The 17381-nt window shown below is 39.8% G+C and overlaps 1 protein-coding gene across 4 annotated transcripts in view; it reads right to left on the bottom strand.

Moving 5' to 3' along the window:
* The window catches only part of sema3ab (sema domain, immunoglobulin domain (Ig), short basic domain, secreted, (semaphorin) 3Ab), a 42408-nt gene that overhangs the window by 22269 nt on the left and 2758 nt on the right, over positions 1–17381 (bottom strand). For 2 of the 4 annotated variants that reach the window (XM_035664629.1, XM_035664631.1), the window contains exon 2: positions 2159–2527. The exons of 1 other annotated variant lie outside the window; for it this stretch is intronic. In XM_035664629.1, coding sequence (XP_035520522.1) covers positions 2159–2276 — 118 coding nt within the window. In that variant the 5' untranslated portion in view covers positions 2277–2527. Of the gene's footprint in view, positions 1–2158; positions 2528–10209; positions 10297–17381 lie in introns of all 4 variants that reach the window. One more of the 4 variants, XM_035664630.1, reaches the window with a different exon arrangement.

Raw genomic sequence — 17381 nt, 5'->3', positions numbered from 1 at the left:
AGGTCGAAGGAGTACTTTTGGCAGTACACCCATATCCTATAAAACTAAAGTACCCTCTCTTCCCTTCCTTGGACAGTAAACAGCATGTGCTCTACTTCTTGTGGCCCATAAACTTGCAAACCATATGAATCTATGTTTACTCCCAAGAGGATCAATTTACCCCAGGGGTGTGAATCGATCTCATATCAGTTTATGTCAAAGTAGAACATATGTGAAGTCTTTCCAATTATGGTGCTGAGGTGCACTGTAAATCAATGGCCTCTCAATATACCTCATCATCACCCAGTCACTTAGTTGTTGATACAGTTGGACCTTAGCTCATGTTTAGGTAGCCATGGGGTATCATTGTTATCTTTCCCCCTACTCCACTGCCCTTCTGCCCCTCGATTCTCGCTTTCAAAGATCTGTTGGAATCTCCTGGGGTTCAGTGGGAAGGTTTGGGATGTGTGTGTGTGTGTGGTGGTTGTTCAAGGAAGTTGGTATGTATGCTCCAGAGCCTAACTATGTTCACTGAAGGGCTCATACTGTGGGGGAGTAGACTGCTGGTCAGGTTCACGCTTTTGAGGTAAACACTTCCCTGCTGTGTTCATAGGAGTTAAGTCTTCAGTAGAGTCAAAAACATGTGGAAGTGTGTGGATGCCTGCTCCCATACAGACACATTAATTTTGGCACACATAGATTTTCCCAGTATTCCCAGTGACCTGTAGGGGTCATAGTTCCTTCACCTCACTGTCCCATGTGTCACTGACCAGGCATTCCTTGCTCAGGACTGGACAACTTCTCAAGCTGTCTAGGCAGATAGTGTTCTGTAATTTACCAGAGTGAATCATTTGATTTCCTTCTCTCCATGAGTAAATCTGAGTCTGCTTCACCTATCACAGGGGTAATAAATAATTTATATGATGTTATAAATGATTCATAATGCAATAATTCCATGTCACTTGCCTAATGGAACCTACAGTGGGGATTGTGTCAGATATTGTCCCCACCAGCCTAAATGTGGAATGTGGAAGTTCAGTGGAAATACTGAATGTGGAGATGGCAGCCAAATAACCAAGCTGGCCAGGCTGCTACCTGGAGGCCTGACTTCTAATAGAGATATCACTGCATGGGCGTGTTTCACCAAACTGACAGCATGTTGTTTTAAATGACTGATATGCTCACAGGTATCATTAGCTATCTACAGATGGCCATGTATTTATGTGTGTGTGTGTTTGCGCACATTTGTGTGTATAATTATGGATCTCCCAGCGCTGAGCGAGAAACATTTCTCTTTGGAAAAGCCATCTGCTGAAACAGACCTGCACCATTCATCCTGAGTATAATTACCATGCAGGAAAAAACGGAGCGGAAAAATGACATCCAGAAAAAAAGAAAGGGAGAGAGGGATAAATGACGCTCAACTGCCAGGCAGTCCATGTCTGGCACCACTTTTCATTGCAAAACTGACAACAGCAGTTGATCAAAACAGGAACAGAGAGATTGAGTGTGCATCAGAAACAGACTTCTTTAATAAACATTAAGTGAGGAGCACATCTTTTGATTTGGCAAGTGAAGTTATTTTCCTAAATAAACTGCTCTTTTTTAGCGTGATAGTATATATAGTCAGTTATTGATATTACATATTACATATACACATATAACACCAGCCACAAGGTTTCTATTAGATCAACACATTTTTTTGCACATTTTTCAGCTAAACTGAATGTAATGGAACATAAGTACTATATTTGGAAGAGTTATCAGCAGGGCTGAACATTAAATGGTAACTTGCTTTAGAGACATTTAGATGATTTAATATCATATAAAACAGTTTTCATGTTCAAAAAATGGATTGCAACTACCTGACTGAAATCATATAGGACAGATATGCATTATTCCATCACATGACCAGACCATATACCTGATAAACTGTAAGGCTCAATAAGCCTTAAGAAGCAACCTGCTTTTACTTTGCTGGTATTTTTACATATGAACAGAGCAAAGGCATCTCTTTGTCTCACAGACATCTAGGATCTCCCTGTTATAACAAATTCAATAGACATTGATTTTCAAGTAATCACCTCATTGACCTACCATATGTGACTCTTAGGCAATTGATCAACCTCTGAATCATTTGGAGATTTACTATTTATGAAAGGAAATGCAAGGAACTCACCTTTATACGAGAGTTTTAGCCGGGGGATATTGTTCTTGGTCTGTTGGACTCCACTTCCCTCTGTCCTGAGCAGAACCACCCCACACAGCAGCATAATGCTGCCCCAGAGAGAGCCCATGGTCCTGGGGCAATAGAGACCAGAGAGGTCCTTTAAATACACGTCTCCAGTGCGGTCAGTCTCAGATCTGGTGTAGTAGAAGAAATGCTGGTAGCAGAAATGTTCCTGCTGTCCAGTGATTATGAATAAATGCTGGTGGGTCAGTCTAGACTGGTTCTCAGCAGGTCTCGTCCACAGCCAAATCAAAAACCCTTTCCTTGTTCCAGGGGTCAAAAGCCAAAATTAGAGTCCAACTCCAAGGGAGACAGAACCTGCAAAGCAGAGTTGGGGGTTATGGGTCAATGTCACTGCAAGTGAGCCTCCCGCACCAGTAAGTCCAAGTTAAACTTAACCAAAATAAGCATAAATAAGAGATCTTCACCATACTAAATGCTTGGGAAAGTGAGCGGGTCTGGGTACAACTGCCATAGTTTTCTGTCCTTGTACCTAACCAGCATGCAGCTCTGTCTGAACAGCCATCCACGTTATTGCTGAATCTCTACCTTAAGCTAAAGAGAGAAAAACAGGTCCAGTTTGTTTCAGCTGTTAATCCAGTCTGCTTGGTAAGCACAATCTGCACTGACTCTCTCTCTCCCCCTTTCACTCTGTTTTTCTATGTTCCTCTCTCTCTACTTAACACTGCTCTGGACTAGTTCAGCCCCACTCAGCGCAGCTCTGCCCTGTCCCCACAGCACAAGGCACACAGTGCAACTGAGAACAGCTGAGGCAGACAGCAGTTTGTGTATGTGTATGTGTGCGAGAGAGAAGAGAAAAAGAAAGAAGAGAGAGAGAGAGAGAGAGAAAGAGAGAGAAGGATTAAGAAAAGAAGAGAGTGCAGTGTAGGTGGGAGACTGGGTAAGTGAGAGCATAGAAAACATGAGAGAAAAGAAAACAGTGAAAGCAAAAATAGTAGGAGTAGGGAAGGTTAGGGCAAGGCAAGAGGTTAGATGGAGTGTGAAAACAGGAAAAGTAGCGGAACATGAAAGCAGAACATTCTGAGGAAACTCATTCTTACTAAAAAAAAATGTAGATTTAGTTTTTCAGTATAGATAAGACCCTGAAATGCAAAAACACAATTGTTTTTTTATTAGTTTTTGCAACTTTTACAAATAAAAAAATAATACATATTTTTATTTAATTAATCCATTATCATGTTTACCACACATGTCAAATGTACTTTTAAGATAATCTTATTTGCCTTCTCTCAATGTTAATTGTGCACAAGATGTTTTTCACAATTTTTATTGCATTTTTACAGTTTTCGGGCATTATGGATGTATTAGCGATTAGCGGTAGGATTAGCTGCTGGAAATCATTTTTAAATCAGTTTAATCCCCACTGTTTCTTTCTTGCACTGTTCCTTTATCTGTTCCTTATTTCTCATTCTGAAGACCCATATAATACTTGAAGGAATCCATAATGATCTATCTATGATCCCAGAAGACCAACTGTGTCATAAATTAGGCATACATAATTTATAATCTCACTTGTACTCAAATGTATTATGCTCTTCATTCCAAGGAGTCACACTGTTATGTTTACTGTTATTTAATGTATCAGCAAAGCATGTCAAATCAAAAAGATCTAATTTACATGACAGATGAGATATAGTTTTTCTATCCTATGTGCAGAAGCCAGACCAAGTGGGACTGCAAAGGACTATACCAACTGCAATGCGATAACTGGCTCCATCCCAATGTAAAACATCAGCAATGTAGTTTACCTGAGTCTGATGGATTAGTGGTGAAGATGACATTACAGTGTTGTAGCTCATGATTTTGTATCCGGACAATAGACAAATACATCTTGTCAGCCCCATCTGTCTGGTGATGGCGCCACTTATGTTTCAACAATCACATGAGTGAACACAGAAGTTATTTTCAAGCTTAACTTAATTTCAAGCTAATCAGTCTGTTTTATGGGTCAAAGTGTGACAAATCTCATTCTGTGAAAGAAAAACCAGAAGTACCTCAGTTCTAGTACTGAGTAAAGAACATCATTCCAAGGAGGATATACAGAATAATAACTCAACTTGCACTGACATGAAGAAGTGTAAAAACTTTTACACCATGATTAAATCTCTATTAACAACAATAAATCTCTCTACCAAGAGTAATTCCACATTTTACACAAATACAGTGCTCCAAAAACAGTGCAAGACCAGATTAACAATTTTAAATAGTCACTTAAGCATAAAGGCAGATTGATTGGCCATTTATTGGCTACTCCATCATAGTCTGAAGGGGAGTTCCCTGTCTTTTCTCTTAAACCATCCCAAATGAGATGTCAATCTCACTCTAAACAGCAGACCCTCAGTGAGCTGATTCCTTCTTGTGGTGAATGATAATGACTTCAGTGGCAATGGTGTGGTTAAGACCTCTAACAGGCTGTATCCATTTGGATAAAGAGCCATCAGACAGTGGGAGGAGAGCTGAACTAATCCTGTAGTGAGTGGATGGGCCTCACGGTTATGCTAATGAGAGCTGGCGCTTGGAGGTTCCAGGGAGAACACTGGAGACTATGGGGAACAAGTGTCACGCCACAGTCTCTGCTTCCCAAACAGACTGGATTAGGGGCTGGAACAGACAGATCCTTTTCTTTGCAATGTGGGATTGGCAGTGTTGACGTACCAGTTAATTATTCCAAGGATCATGTAACACAATCTGCCATAACTAAGGCCAGACGGAGCAATTGTTTGAGGTGAATTAGGAGTGAATGGCCCACTTGAGAATGTTACTCCACACTTCCACTGGCCATACTCCTTACATGTTGATAACTGCAAAGTGTTTTCATGCATTTGATGTTCAAGTGTTAAGTGGATAACAGCAACTATGGCCTCCTGTACTATATGCCACATCAACAATGCCATTTAAGATCTTATTTGAAACACTGTCACTTATGATTCTCATCAAAAATGCATATGCAGGCTTGACAGTTGGCTGTTTAATCTTCCTGGCCCTTCCTCAAAGAGAAAAAAAGACAGTGGTGAGAATGTCCCAGTTCCTGACATAAACGAGGTATTCAGAGTTTCCAATTCAAGAGTTCTCCACTTCTCTACTGAACCCCACTGAACCCTCTCAATTCACATCTTATTCCAACTCATCCATTCTATGCATCCTCCTTCACTTTCTCTAATTCTCTTTATCTTTTTAATTTCTCTACTTCAGCCTTGCTCTTTAATAACCCTCAAATTAGTTATTTCTAAATGACCTGGAAATACGTTTTCTGTGTGTTTCCAGATTCAAAATTTCCTTCAGCTTTACAGTCTTTGAAAAATTGTTGAATATTATCCTCCTTGGTCACTCAACTATGATTCAAAAATATATTGAATAACATTGGTCCAATGAAAAGAGGGACATGTCCTTGACTATGTGGAGGCTTTTACCGAATCCAAAGGGAGTTGTGTGTTTCAAGGAGATTCCCCTTTCTGAAGCACCAATTCAACCTCATGGTCTCAACTCTTCTATTCACCAAGACAGAGAGCTGAGAGTACTCCGATCATCTCAGAGTTCATCAACTCATATGTGCAAGCGCAGTAAGGTAGGGGGGCTTCTTTAACTTGCAAAGAGGGATGGTATGTTTGGAAGTGGGGCTCCATGGTTGTGGAGTAGAACAGCAGTGGAGGAGATCTATCAATAGCCATTGAAAGCTGGAGCCCCCCATCAGAGTTCACTCAGACCTCCTTAAACAATACTCTCCCCACCTCACCACACCTCCTGCCACACAAGTACACCCCCAACCCTCAGATCTCTCCACAAGCTGCTTTCCTCTTCTGCCTCTCTCTGAGCATCACCTCCCCCAACTCCACACCAGTATTTACGTTAACCCCCATCTGCTGCCATGTCTCTCCATCCCTCTGCACCTCTACCCCACCCCAAAAACTGTTTCCATCACTTTCTCCCTTCCTCTATCCAGTCTCTGTTTCATCCTGTCTGACCCCCACCTACTCTCCGCAAGCCTGGGAACATAATCCCCTAAATGAGAGGATTTGGCTCAGCAAAATGAACCACAAGCCCAAGACAAGCAAATTAACCACATTTGCCACCCACCTACCCTTTACAATACCGGCCTGCATAGTTCACCCATGCATCCACCCACCCAGCTGTAGTTAAGATTAGCTTCACGATGGGCAGCATTGAGTGACTGGAACAGGCCGCACGCAAGGGGAAAAAAAAGCTCACATCCGGAAAAGTGCATGAATAAAAACTAACAAATAATATTACAGCTTTAAGTATGGAATAGCCTGTCTAGAATGGTTTTCTTTGATTCGTCAAGGCATTCATGTTTCATCTGCCTTACTCTCCTCTGAGTGGAATAAATTAGAATTTAAATCCCATTGTATTTTATTCCCATGCCCCCGACAAGATGAGATACATGATGCAGTGACGCAGTTTGCCCCACTGCCATGGATATTGGGTTGCTGCCTATAACAGGACTGATGCATTGGCATTGTGGTTATTATACACACATACACAAACATGCAGTGATGGAAGCCAGCTGTGTGAGCTGGCAGGTCTTGGTATTAAGGAAAAAAGGAAAGCTTTTATTCCCTTTGGGAGCTACTGGGATCAGCTCAAGTCTTCACTAACTTACTCCAGGGGCATCTGGGAGACAATATCCAATAAAAAACATTTCAGATCTGACCACTGCTGAACACTAGTAGTACTATTTAGAACACTAGTTGGGCTAGAGTAAAATCATACTTTAGCGTATATGTCATCGCTGTCATCAAACAAAATGTAGGAGATCTTTTTTCCACTCCAACTCTTCTAAGCAGACTTATGAGAGTATGGCATAAATAGACAGAGTATGCTGTGCACTATTCATGATTGAACAAACCACATGCTGTTGGTGATTTACTCTTTCTTGATGAAAAATTGATGAAAACTACAGCAAAAAACCTGAGTTATGAATTAATTACTGAGAACAGTGCATCATCTTCAACACCGAAGCAACCACACCCTTACTGTGGCAACCATGGGTCCATTATTGTAAAGCTGAGAGTATGCATTTTGCCAGTTCATACAATGATGCAGGGAAAACATACATTCTGTAAGCACATTAACATTTGAAGAATAATCATACACTATTCTCAAATATCACTACGTAGATATGCAAATTTCATTTCATTCACAACATTGCTTCTCTAGAGGACAATAGCAGTTTGCCCCATATGGGTTTCAAGACTAAGATCAGTAGACACAAAGTCTGTTTGGATTTGCTTCACTGGCACACTAACCACATGAATTTATTATCATCCATCAATATTTTAGTCTTCAGGCTACCTGCTTCTCACCTCCAGAGGGAACAACAAAAACACAAAACCTCTCTGACTCACATGTAGCCACCCAGAGATTACATGAACATGGATGGGGGCTGTAACAGCAACTTTCTTAGTCACATGCTCCAATAACAATAATAAAAATGTACACAAAATAAGGAATCTTTGTATGAGATGAGACACAACATGGAAACAGGCTAGCAGAGTGTAGGGTGATATAGGAACACAATATGACATTTGTAAGCAGAACCTATGATAACTTTGTGAAAAGTGTAAAAGCCACACAGTGTTGATGTAATGTGTTTTGTTTGCCTTCCATCTTGGAGGTTAGAGTGCAGGGTCAGCTTTAGAGCTGGTAGCACTTTGAAGCTGGGTTTTGCTCAAGGTTTGGACTCATTGCAAGATGTCCTCGCTAAGCACTTAAAGTTCCAACTCAGTGATATTTATGATATTTGGAGATAGGCAAAGGTGCTACATGATCTGTTATCTGCTGGTGAATCAGCTCCTGTTCTAAACTGTATTTGTCCCAACTGAGCTTTTACAGTTGGGAGATACAAACCAGAAGTACAGAGCAGCTTAAGTCATGCACCATTTCTGCCTTAGCCATCTATTAATGCATTAACTGGACAATAATATTAGTGCTTTTGCTTCCTTAGAAAGAAACCATCACACGATCCTGTAGGACTTCTGTAAATATCGTTTCATAAACTGAGTTTGGACACTGTAAACTATTCTGCTTACATGAATGGCTTGCTGATGATTATCTGCACTGATCCTGATGGCACACAAAAATACATCCTTTCTAGAAAAAATGTAGACACATTTTAAACATATGACTGACTTTGACTGGATCTGTCTCAAAATATTCAGAAATTCAATGTTAACACACCAAAGTAAGCCCTGTATTTTACTACAAACAGAACGTTACAATAAATATATACTGTGCCCAAGAAGCAATGAAACAACAGTGAGATCTGCACAACCAAACCTGTAACAAAGTCTACACTGGAAACTCTATTTTCATAACTTATGTTGCTGAGGCTATTTTACTCCATCATTAAATCCAACATCCGTCACATAAATTGTATATTTTATGAGGTTTGTAAAACTGCTGCATTTTCGCAGATTTACTGTACAAAAGTAATAAATCACTTCAGAATAAAACACCTATGTTTGCAAATCTGATATGTCAAAGCAGAATCTCGCTTTTCAGGGAGGAAGAGAGGGTAAAAGGAGAGAGAAAGATCAGGAGAATGAGTTACGATGTGTGTCATTTTCTGTTAACATTGGATGTGCGTGTGTGTTTGTGTGTTTCCGATGCTGTTTATTTACTCAGCTCGGAGTGACAGCGCTCTAGACATCACACAGCTCACTTCCTTCACGCTATAACAAACCGAATTGACATGACCATACACTTCACTTTCTGTCTCTCTCTGGCACACTCCTGGTGGTTAACACTGCCAGCCCTATGTAGCTCAAGGTGTGAAGAGGAAAATGAGAGAGAGAGAAAAAACCATAAAGCACTAAACCATAGCCCAGCATGTAATGGTATACCTTCTGGAAGTAGACATAACAATAACTTCTTCTAGGCAAACAGAACTGACTCTACCATCTTTTTTCCCCTCTTTGTGGGCAGTGCCAATGAAAAAGTAGTTAGTAAGAACACAGGAGCTACTGTTTCTCCAGTTTCAAAAAGTTCCAACCTGCTGATACACTACTCTTACCACAGATGTGACTTTCCCTGCTTACCCATCTCTGCCAACTCATACAGCCTTGAAATAATAATCAACATTCAATATTTTCTAATGGTTTTGCTCCATGAGGAACAAAAATGTGCCTGTTAAAAGGAAACTGCTTTCACACTCTATAATTTTTTAAAGGAAATGACAAACTCAGCCGCCACCTAGTGACTATCTTCATGGTATATTGGGGCTTATTTGGGGTTAAAGGTTAAACTTCATTAAAAACCAATACTGAAGACTTGGGATTATACCTCTGCTGAGACTTTGATCAGAAAAGAAAGGGATCAGCTAAGAGCCTGTGTCACTCTGGGTTAAGCCTCACCTCTAAGCCTGTAACTCCAGTAGTCTGAAGACAATGTCTCTCATCAGTGAAGTCAAAATATTAACAGAATTAAAGCTGTCACCAGCAAAAACTCATCATAATCACTATAATCTTGCTACAGCTGTCAGAATAGTTCTGACAGTTCCTCCTAATCAAGAGGATGGCATTGTTTGTCGGTTCCATTCAAAATTATCCATATGACCATTAAAAACATGACTGATGTGAGAGTTTCTGATATGCCTCCATGGTTTGGTTAAATTTAGGGAACCACAAACTGCTTGATCATGGTAAACCAAAACTAATGCCAGTAGCAGACTGGCATGCAAAAGTCAGACACTTTATTTTAAATTGATTGAAGTCATTACCAGATAAGCTGTGATGAAAAGAACATTAGTGCAAACCAAATCATTAGCATTTATGCTTTAATGTTTTCTATGCTTACTGTTCTTTCCAAAGACAATACAAGTTAAGGGGCCTTGTAATGCTCCTTTGTGCATTTTAATCAAATCAATTTGCTTGCCACTGCTGACCCCTGAATGTGCACATCAGCAGTGTCAGCTGAGCCCATAAACACTGTGTGTTCTGACATTTAATGAAGGATTAACTGACCTTGTCAATAGTAGGGGAGTCTGGGGCAAAGAAGGGCTTGATCGATCGATCTGGGGCGTCTCTTTTACTTGGGCTTCTGGTGTTAAGCTGAGGTCAAACAGAAGGGATCCATGAACCTCTATCCTTGCACTCAGATTTATACCTTCAATCAGAACATGACTCTGACAAAAAACCAATAATTCCCATTCAGCCTTGGACTGTTCTGTCTTTACTGAATACAATCTACCTACTCTAAATCACAGAGGGTCAGAAAAGATGAAGGGGGGAGGCGTAATGGGAGGACAAAACATGGATACCAACAAAACTGGAGAAGCACAATTGTGAAAAAGGGGGGGAAAAGCTGACACCGACCAAGACCATTCTGTCTTTTTTTATTATAAGAAATAGCCTTTTTTGTGGAAAGAGAATAATCCGTGTCTACAGACAAACAATCAACACTCAGTTCACTCTGTCTGTGTCTGTGAAAAAGCATTATAGAACAGGGTCATTACTGACCTGTTGCATGGCTCGAAAGCTCCGTCAGTACTCTTAACATAACCTGAAGTGAGAAGCATCTTTCTCAGGTCATTTTGAGTTGCTTCTTTGACAACAATGGGACCATTGGGCTTCTGTGTCAGCCCTTGTATAAAACCAACATACAACAACCTCTGGCAGATATCTTCTGTCTCTCCTCTCTTTCTTTTCACACCTCTCTGCCCCTGTCTTGCCTGTCCCTCTGTCTATAATCATCTAGACAACTTCCTGCATTCTGTAGCTCCAGCTAGAAGCTCACTTTGCTGAGGCCCCAGGGAGGTTGATAAAACAGCACCAATTCCACACTAATTAGTCAAGAGGAAATTGCACCTCATTTTGACTTATTGCTGGACATGGAGCAGAAATGTGACACAACATGTCTTTCATCCTGCCCAGTTAGCCCAGGTGTTAGTTCTAAAATTACCATGGTACATTCCCATCGATATTTTCTTCAAGAATAAAGAAAAGTATATTTTGTAGAATTATTATATTTAGCATTGTTCTCATGCAAGTCTAACAACTCCAACCCTCATTCCACATCGGTCCTCCCATAGTCTCCCTCATCCACAGGCATGTCTTTAGTGTGCCAGGTGCAGCTATAGAATTTTAACAAGATTTTTAACATCCGGCTCATAAATAATCTTGTGCAAGTTAGGATTAATGTTCCATTTGTATAATGTCTCACCACAATCAGAACATTGCAGTGACCCTAATATTTTACTGATGTAAACATTTCATACAAAATTGTTTTTAACAGATTGAAATTTCGTGTCGCATGAAAAGCACTTATCAAAATGAGTGCCCTGCAGACAAAAAACAAGTCATCATGAAAGGATAGTGTGTTTAGTTTCACTTCTAAGTAGAAAGCCTGCATTCCTGTAAGTTAATATACGGCACCCACTGACTACGAAGAGTTTCTGCTCTGAATTAGGCAGGGAGAACCCCTACAACTTGCAGTAAGAGAAGGGGGTATTATTGTATGACCCCCTTAGTGAAAGTATCTGCTGGGCTTGTCACGGTCGAGTGAGAAAGGCTGTTACCTGGAGGAAAGAGAGTAACAACATATATCTGTCTCTCAATCTCTGATTATAGCACTGGTAGCAAGCACTCCATGCTGAAGTGATGTCAATATTGGGTAAGCAAACCTGGAAGAGCAAAAAGGAGAGCAAAAATCATTAGAGGAGAGAAGAGAAGCTTACAACATCCTCTTTTGTAATAATATGTGGGGAAAATGGTCAAGCTGTCCAATTAAGCAGAAGCTCCAACCCAGAAACTCGTGCCCAGGAAGGAACCCTTGGCCATGCTTTCAGTACCCAGTGTATTGCGCCACATTAGTCAGGCACCAGTCACTGCCAGAGCATTAAACACAACACAGCCACTGCTCTCATTTATCCACCTCTCTTTTTCCTAACCCTTCTATCTCATCCTCATTCAAGACTCATGTGCTTCTGCTTGGATGCCTCATCGTGGCACCCATATAGCTTAAGTGACCCCTTGGTGAATGAAGATAAAAGCAACCACTGTTACAATGAGCGGACGCATTCTGGTAATGCTGCTGACTGAATACAAACACAAACAAAGGAACTCAACAAACCATCCCAAAATGCACAATCATTCTATTTTTTGTTTGTGCCCCCTTGACCTCTATGTTCAATGGCTCTGCCCCGCTGCCCGTGATCACACAAGGTTAGATTGCCCAACCTGCCATCTCCAATCATCTCATCAGTGTTGTGCATCTTTCATGTCTCCGTCCAACTGGGAAACATTGTATAAAACATTTTGTTTTCATCATTATTGTGGACCTATTGAATATGACCTCTGAGTGTTATAAACATGGATTTAAATGATGGTTAATGAGGGCTTAGTTTTCTAATCTAGTTCTGTACAGCTTTTACTGTTTCAAGTTTCCGCTACATACTGTAGCTATAAAGCCATCAGTAAGTGGATAACCACTCTGTATAAAACATTCAGTCTCTCCAGTGTTAATGATGTGCTTTCTTTTGGAGATGCATTACAAACCAGCCCAGTGCCAAACCTCATACCACTACTGAATATTTTGCCTTGTTTGTTTAAAACAATTAAATTGAGTGGAAAAAGGACACACAGACCTCCACCACTCTGAATATGTAACTAAGCATAATTAAGAACACAATGTTAGCTACATTGTTAAATTGGGTAATTAGCCAAAACCGCAGAAGTGTGTTATCAGGCCTGCCTCTCTATTTCTCTGGTATGTGGTCTGCCATGCTGCTGCATAATATATTGTGCTTTGTTGGAGAACACAAGAAGAAGCAGCTTAAGTCCAATTCAGTATTATCTCGGAAGTACAGCTCACAGGACACATAAGACCATATTGCAGAGCAGAACAATAATAAAGTTATGAACAAACACAAACACTCAAGCTTATTTGTGATTTATATTTATAATGTGTAATATTTCTTCATGCCACAGCCTTCTCATGAGGTTTCTGTTCTTGTTCCTTTTTTCTTTGCTAACACTGACTGACTTTTATTTGACTGGAAACTGAGCTCTTAGAGAGTCCTTTCGACTGTCACTCACACCTGCACAGACAAGTTTATCATAATCTGGCCACACCACTTCACTCTACACTCAATGGGGAGGAAGGTCAGCAATGTAAGGGAGAGGAGTGAAAATTACACATGGCACACTTGAAGAGTCTTCTCAAAACAAAGTGAAACTCATCTCAGGACATCAGGGTAATTATAACACTCTGTTCTACAAAGTCTGTGACCTTCCCTTCGTAAACAAGATAGAAGAGAAAGAAAGACCCCTCAGGCTCTGTTGTCTATGTTTACTTAAAGCATCCTGTCACACAGGTCGATAAATATTATCATTTGACCATGTCATATTTACTAGGTAATTGCCTTGACCTCAATTGGTCCCACTGCTCTTGTTACAGGTGCTTAAAAGAATACACATATTTCATTGACCAACGCAATGCATTTCCAAAGGGCATTCTATTGTGTTGGAAGAAAGGTTGACTCAAGTTAAAGTTTTTTTGATGAATGGCCAAGCATTTGTTTTCCAGAACCATGTGCATGTCCCAACACTGCGTCAATGCGGTAGTCTCAAAAAAACAAATGAAAAACAGCTGTGTTTTTTTCACACAGTGCCATTTGGTCTGAACATGGCCTTATCCTGTAATTGTGTAATTTTTGTGACTTTTACCACTGCTTGCAAGTTGTAAAAGTGTGGCCGATATGGTGCCATGCCATTGTTCCGACAACTCAGTCTTCTGAAACCCCAATAGTCCAAAAAATGTCCCATTGAACTGAAAGCCCATTTGTCTGACAGCCCATTATTTACCCATTGTTACCCAGTACACACTTTGGTAACACTGTCTAATGTACGTACAACGCAAGTGATGTAACTAACATACCTATTTTAACCCAAACCATGATCTTGAACCCTGAACCCAATTAAGTAGTTTTGCAAACCTAATCAAACTATGACTGTTTTATGTTAACCACATGCTTATTATTGTTACCATGACAACACCTGACTTCATCTGCCTACCCATCCAAATGTAGTAAGACAATAAGGGGGAAAAAAAACTCAAGGGAGTGTGTATTTTGTATTGTATTTGTTCTATTATTTTGTTTTCAGAGTAACATGCTGATGGACAAATGGGCTTTCATTCCAATGGGACATTTTTCAGACTATTGGGATTTTCTGGGGGTCTTCTGTCTGAATGTCTATATGAGATTTTCCACTAATGTAGGTCAATTACAACATTTTCCAGCACACACCTGGTGAGATTATAGTTGATTCATCAGCTCAACGCTTGTTCCGGCACATCCTTCTTGAATGGGAGTTATAAGGAGTTTGGACCTTTCTTTTCTGTTCTGGCAACAGCACTTCCAAGCTTCCAATTCATATCCTGTTTAGCTAGATTATGCAGCTAAAGCAGCAGGATGCACACAGTAGTTTCTGCCTGTAAAGACATTGCTACAGAATAAAAATAATGATGATGATTTGTAAAAGTTGTGAGCTAATCTAAAGAAAATTAACTTCCCGCAAAGTCCCAGCTAATGTCAATCTCTAAGATAAACCAGCTGGATGACACTTTAATGTCTAATTTCCAGACGACATTCTGCAGTAAAAGCAGATAAGAGTGATAACAGAGAAGCAGTAGATAACGTGTTAATGGCTGTAACAGACATGTCGATTCATCATGTCTTAATTAGTCTTACCTTCATTAACTTTATCTTAATAACGCTCCACTAAAATTAATGACTCATTTAGCTAATTAGGATATCTGTGTGTGTGTGTGTTTAATTCTGTGCCTTGGAGCAACTTTAGCGAATGCCAAATAATCACTTAACTTAATTTAATAAGGCTTTGTCCTTCAATGACAAAGGCTGACTTCTATTCAGAAAAGCAGTCTAACCACAGTGGGTTTCTCTCACTTTTCTTGGAATGTGTGTTGAGTGTGTGTGTGTGTGTGTGTGTGTAAAAGAGAGAGAGAGCACGCGCAGGCATGTCTACGTATGTCAGTGAATGCGTGCACCATACGATGGGGGAGTGATACATAAGGAAGAAGGAACATCCCTTGTTCCTCCACGCTGCCTGCACCTAAAGAAAAGGGTAAATCTGATACTTTGTCATAGTTTGCAAACAATAGCGTCCGGTGGGGCAGAGGGGTTTACCTAAAGGGTCAGCTAGCATGAACTAACAGAGCACCCATCTGTGTCAGCACCAAAAGGGCTTTAGGTGAGGAGGAAAGAGGTAAGAGATAGAGAGGTTGAGGGAATTTTAAAAAGAGTGTCTGGATTTAAAAAAAAGAGAGGAAAATAATTCTATGAGGTGGATAGATGGGCAAAGTGAAGGAGAAACAATCAAAAATACTATATACAATAGGAGCCCTGAGCAAACTCCAGTTTCCATAAACAAATATCTTACTGCAAATTGTACAACCACATGTTTGCACTAAATCAAATGTATGTTATTTTCAAGATGAAAGGCTGCTGTAAAAGAAAAATTGTTGCTCACATTTTTGAGGGAGATCCATTAGTCGGGGAGTAACTTAAAGGAAATCTGAGCCAGTGTGAAGGGGGTGGTTTTTCCAAGATAACCTTGGAGATAGCAAGTGACCATGGGTCAGAGATTAAGACACAGTTAAGCTCCATTATCACACTGATGTGCACTAAAAGGAGGATTGTTTTACAACAATAACTAACCATTTTTGAAATCAGTTACAATATTCTAGGAGAAACACTGTTGAAATTGACAAGATGACATTCATGTATGATGTCTTCTTGGGCAGATTGATACCAAAAGCATTAACATTGACACTGTTTTGCAAAGAATCCTAGACCGCCTAAAAGAAGAAGATATAACTTTTCAAATATGAACAATGCCCACTCCCTCCTATGTGTTTAAATAGATTTTAACACAGATCACAGCATTATCTTCACCTGCTGTCAAGAAATGAACCATTGTTGTGCAACATTTCAACGTTTTAGCAGTTTCCTTCTCACTGAATCACCACATGTCTCAGCCCTCGGTCAGTCCCCACAATGGCACAGTGAAAATGTATTTTGATTGTATATATAATTATTATAATTTTATGGAAAATGTCACCAACTGTGTTATTTTCAGAGAGGCTCTCCATACAGTAGCAGTATTTTGTTCATATACATAGCCCACTGAAGAGTTCATTAAAAAGAAATGATAAGGGAGCTTACATAATTTACATCAAGTATATTGAGAATTCTTCGCAATGAAATGTACTGGCAGTGATATTCAGGGTTGAAAATCTGGCATAATTACTAATTACCTGCTATAAATTGTCAGTAACCTAATCAAAGTATCTGAATATTAAAGTAAGGTAACTTTATTATTTTCCCTTACTTTTGGATTACCTCAATACTAAAAAAACAAATAAAGACATTAGAAAAGAAATATGAAAATATTATATTTACGTATTCTATAAAACTATAGATCAATGTAACCTTAGAAAGGAAATAGGGAAATCAAGACAGAAATATGTCCTCTGCTCAGTGCAATTTTATCGAAACACGTTTCATTAAGCAAATTCAGATAGTAACCTGTTGACCATTTTCACAGCTAGAAGGAATAACTTGCACTGTACTGTGCTGTGTTATATATACAAATTGTAATCCTACAAATAGTCCCTAGTTTTACTAAAGGTAACTGTAATGTGATTACGTCTTTTTTTTCTGTAATGGATTAAAGCTACTCTTTTTTTTAGTATTCTGATGAAACTCATATGTAACACATGTAATCCGTTACTCCCCAAGCCTGATGATATTGATTGGTATTAGCAATATGAGCTGTGACCAGAGTATTTGAGTGAAACTGAATGATGAGAATTTCTACTAGCTGCTTGGATTAGTGGTACCATGGGCATACCAGGGCAAAACTGGATGGAGCGTGACAGAAGGTGACACCAACTTTTTTTGTAAATCTGCTCTGTGCTCCATCCAAAATCCTCACGCTCCCCACCCGCTCGCGCTCTGCCATGCTCAAATGTTCTGGCTGTGACATTTCTTTGTATTGGATCGTTTCTAACAATATGATATAACAGAAGATGCAAAGAGTGTGCTAATACAATATTTCTTTCAAACACAATGGAGACTGATTTGGTTAGTCACACAGTCCTTGTTACTGTGTAA

Source organism: Morone saxatilis, unplaced genomic scaffold (assembly GCF_004916995.1).
Source record: "Morone saxatilis isolate NCDOM2014 unplaced genomic scaffold, NCSU_SB_2.0 Contig2, whole genome shotgun sequence".
NCBI lineage: Eukaryota > Metazoa > Chordata > Actinopteri > Moronidae > Morone > Morone saxatilis.
Note: the sequence above shows the minus strand (reverse complement) of the source record. Positions and strands in the feature narration are given on the sequence as shown.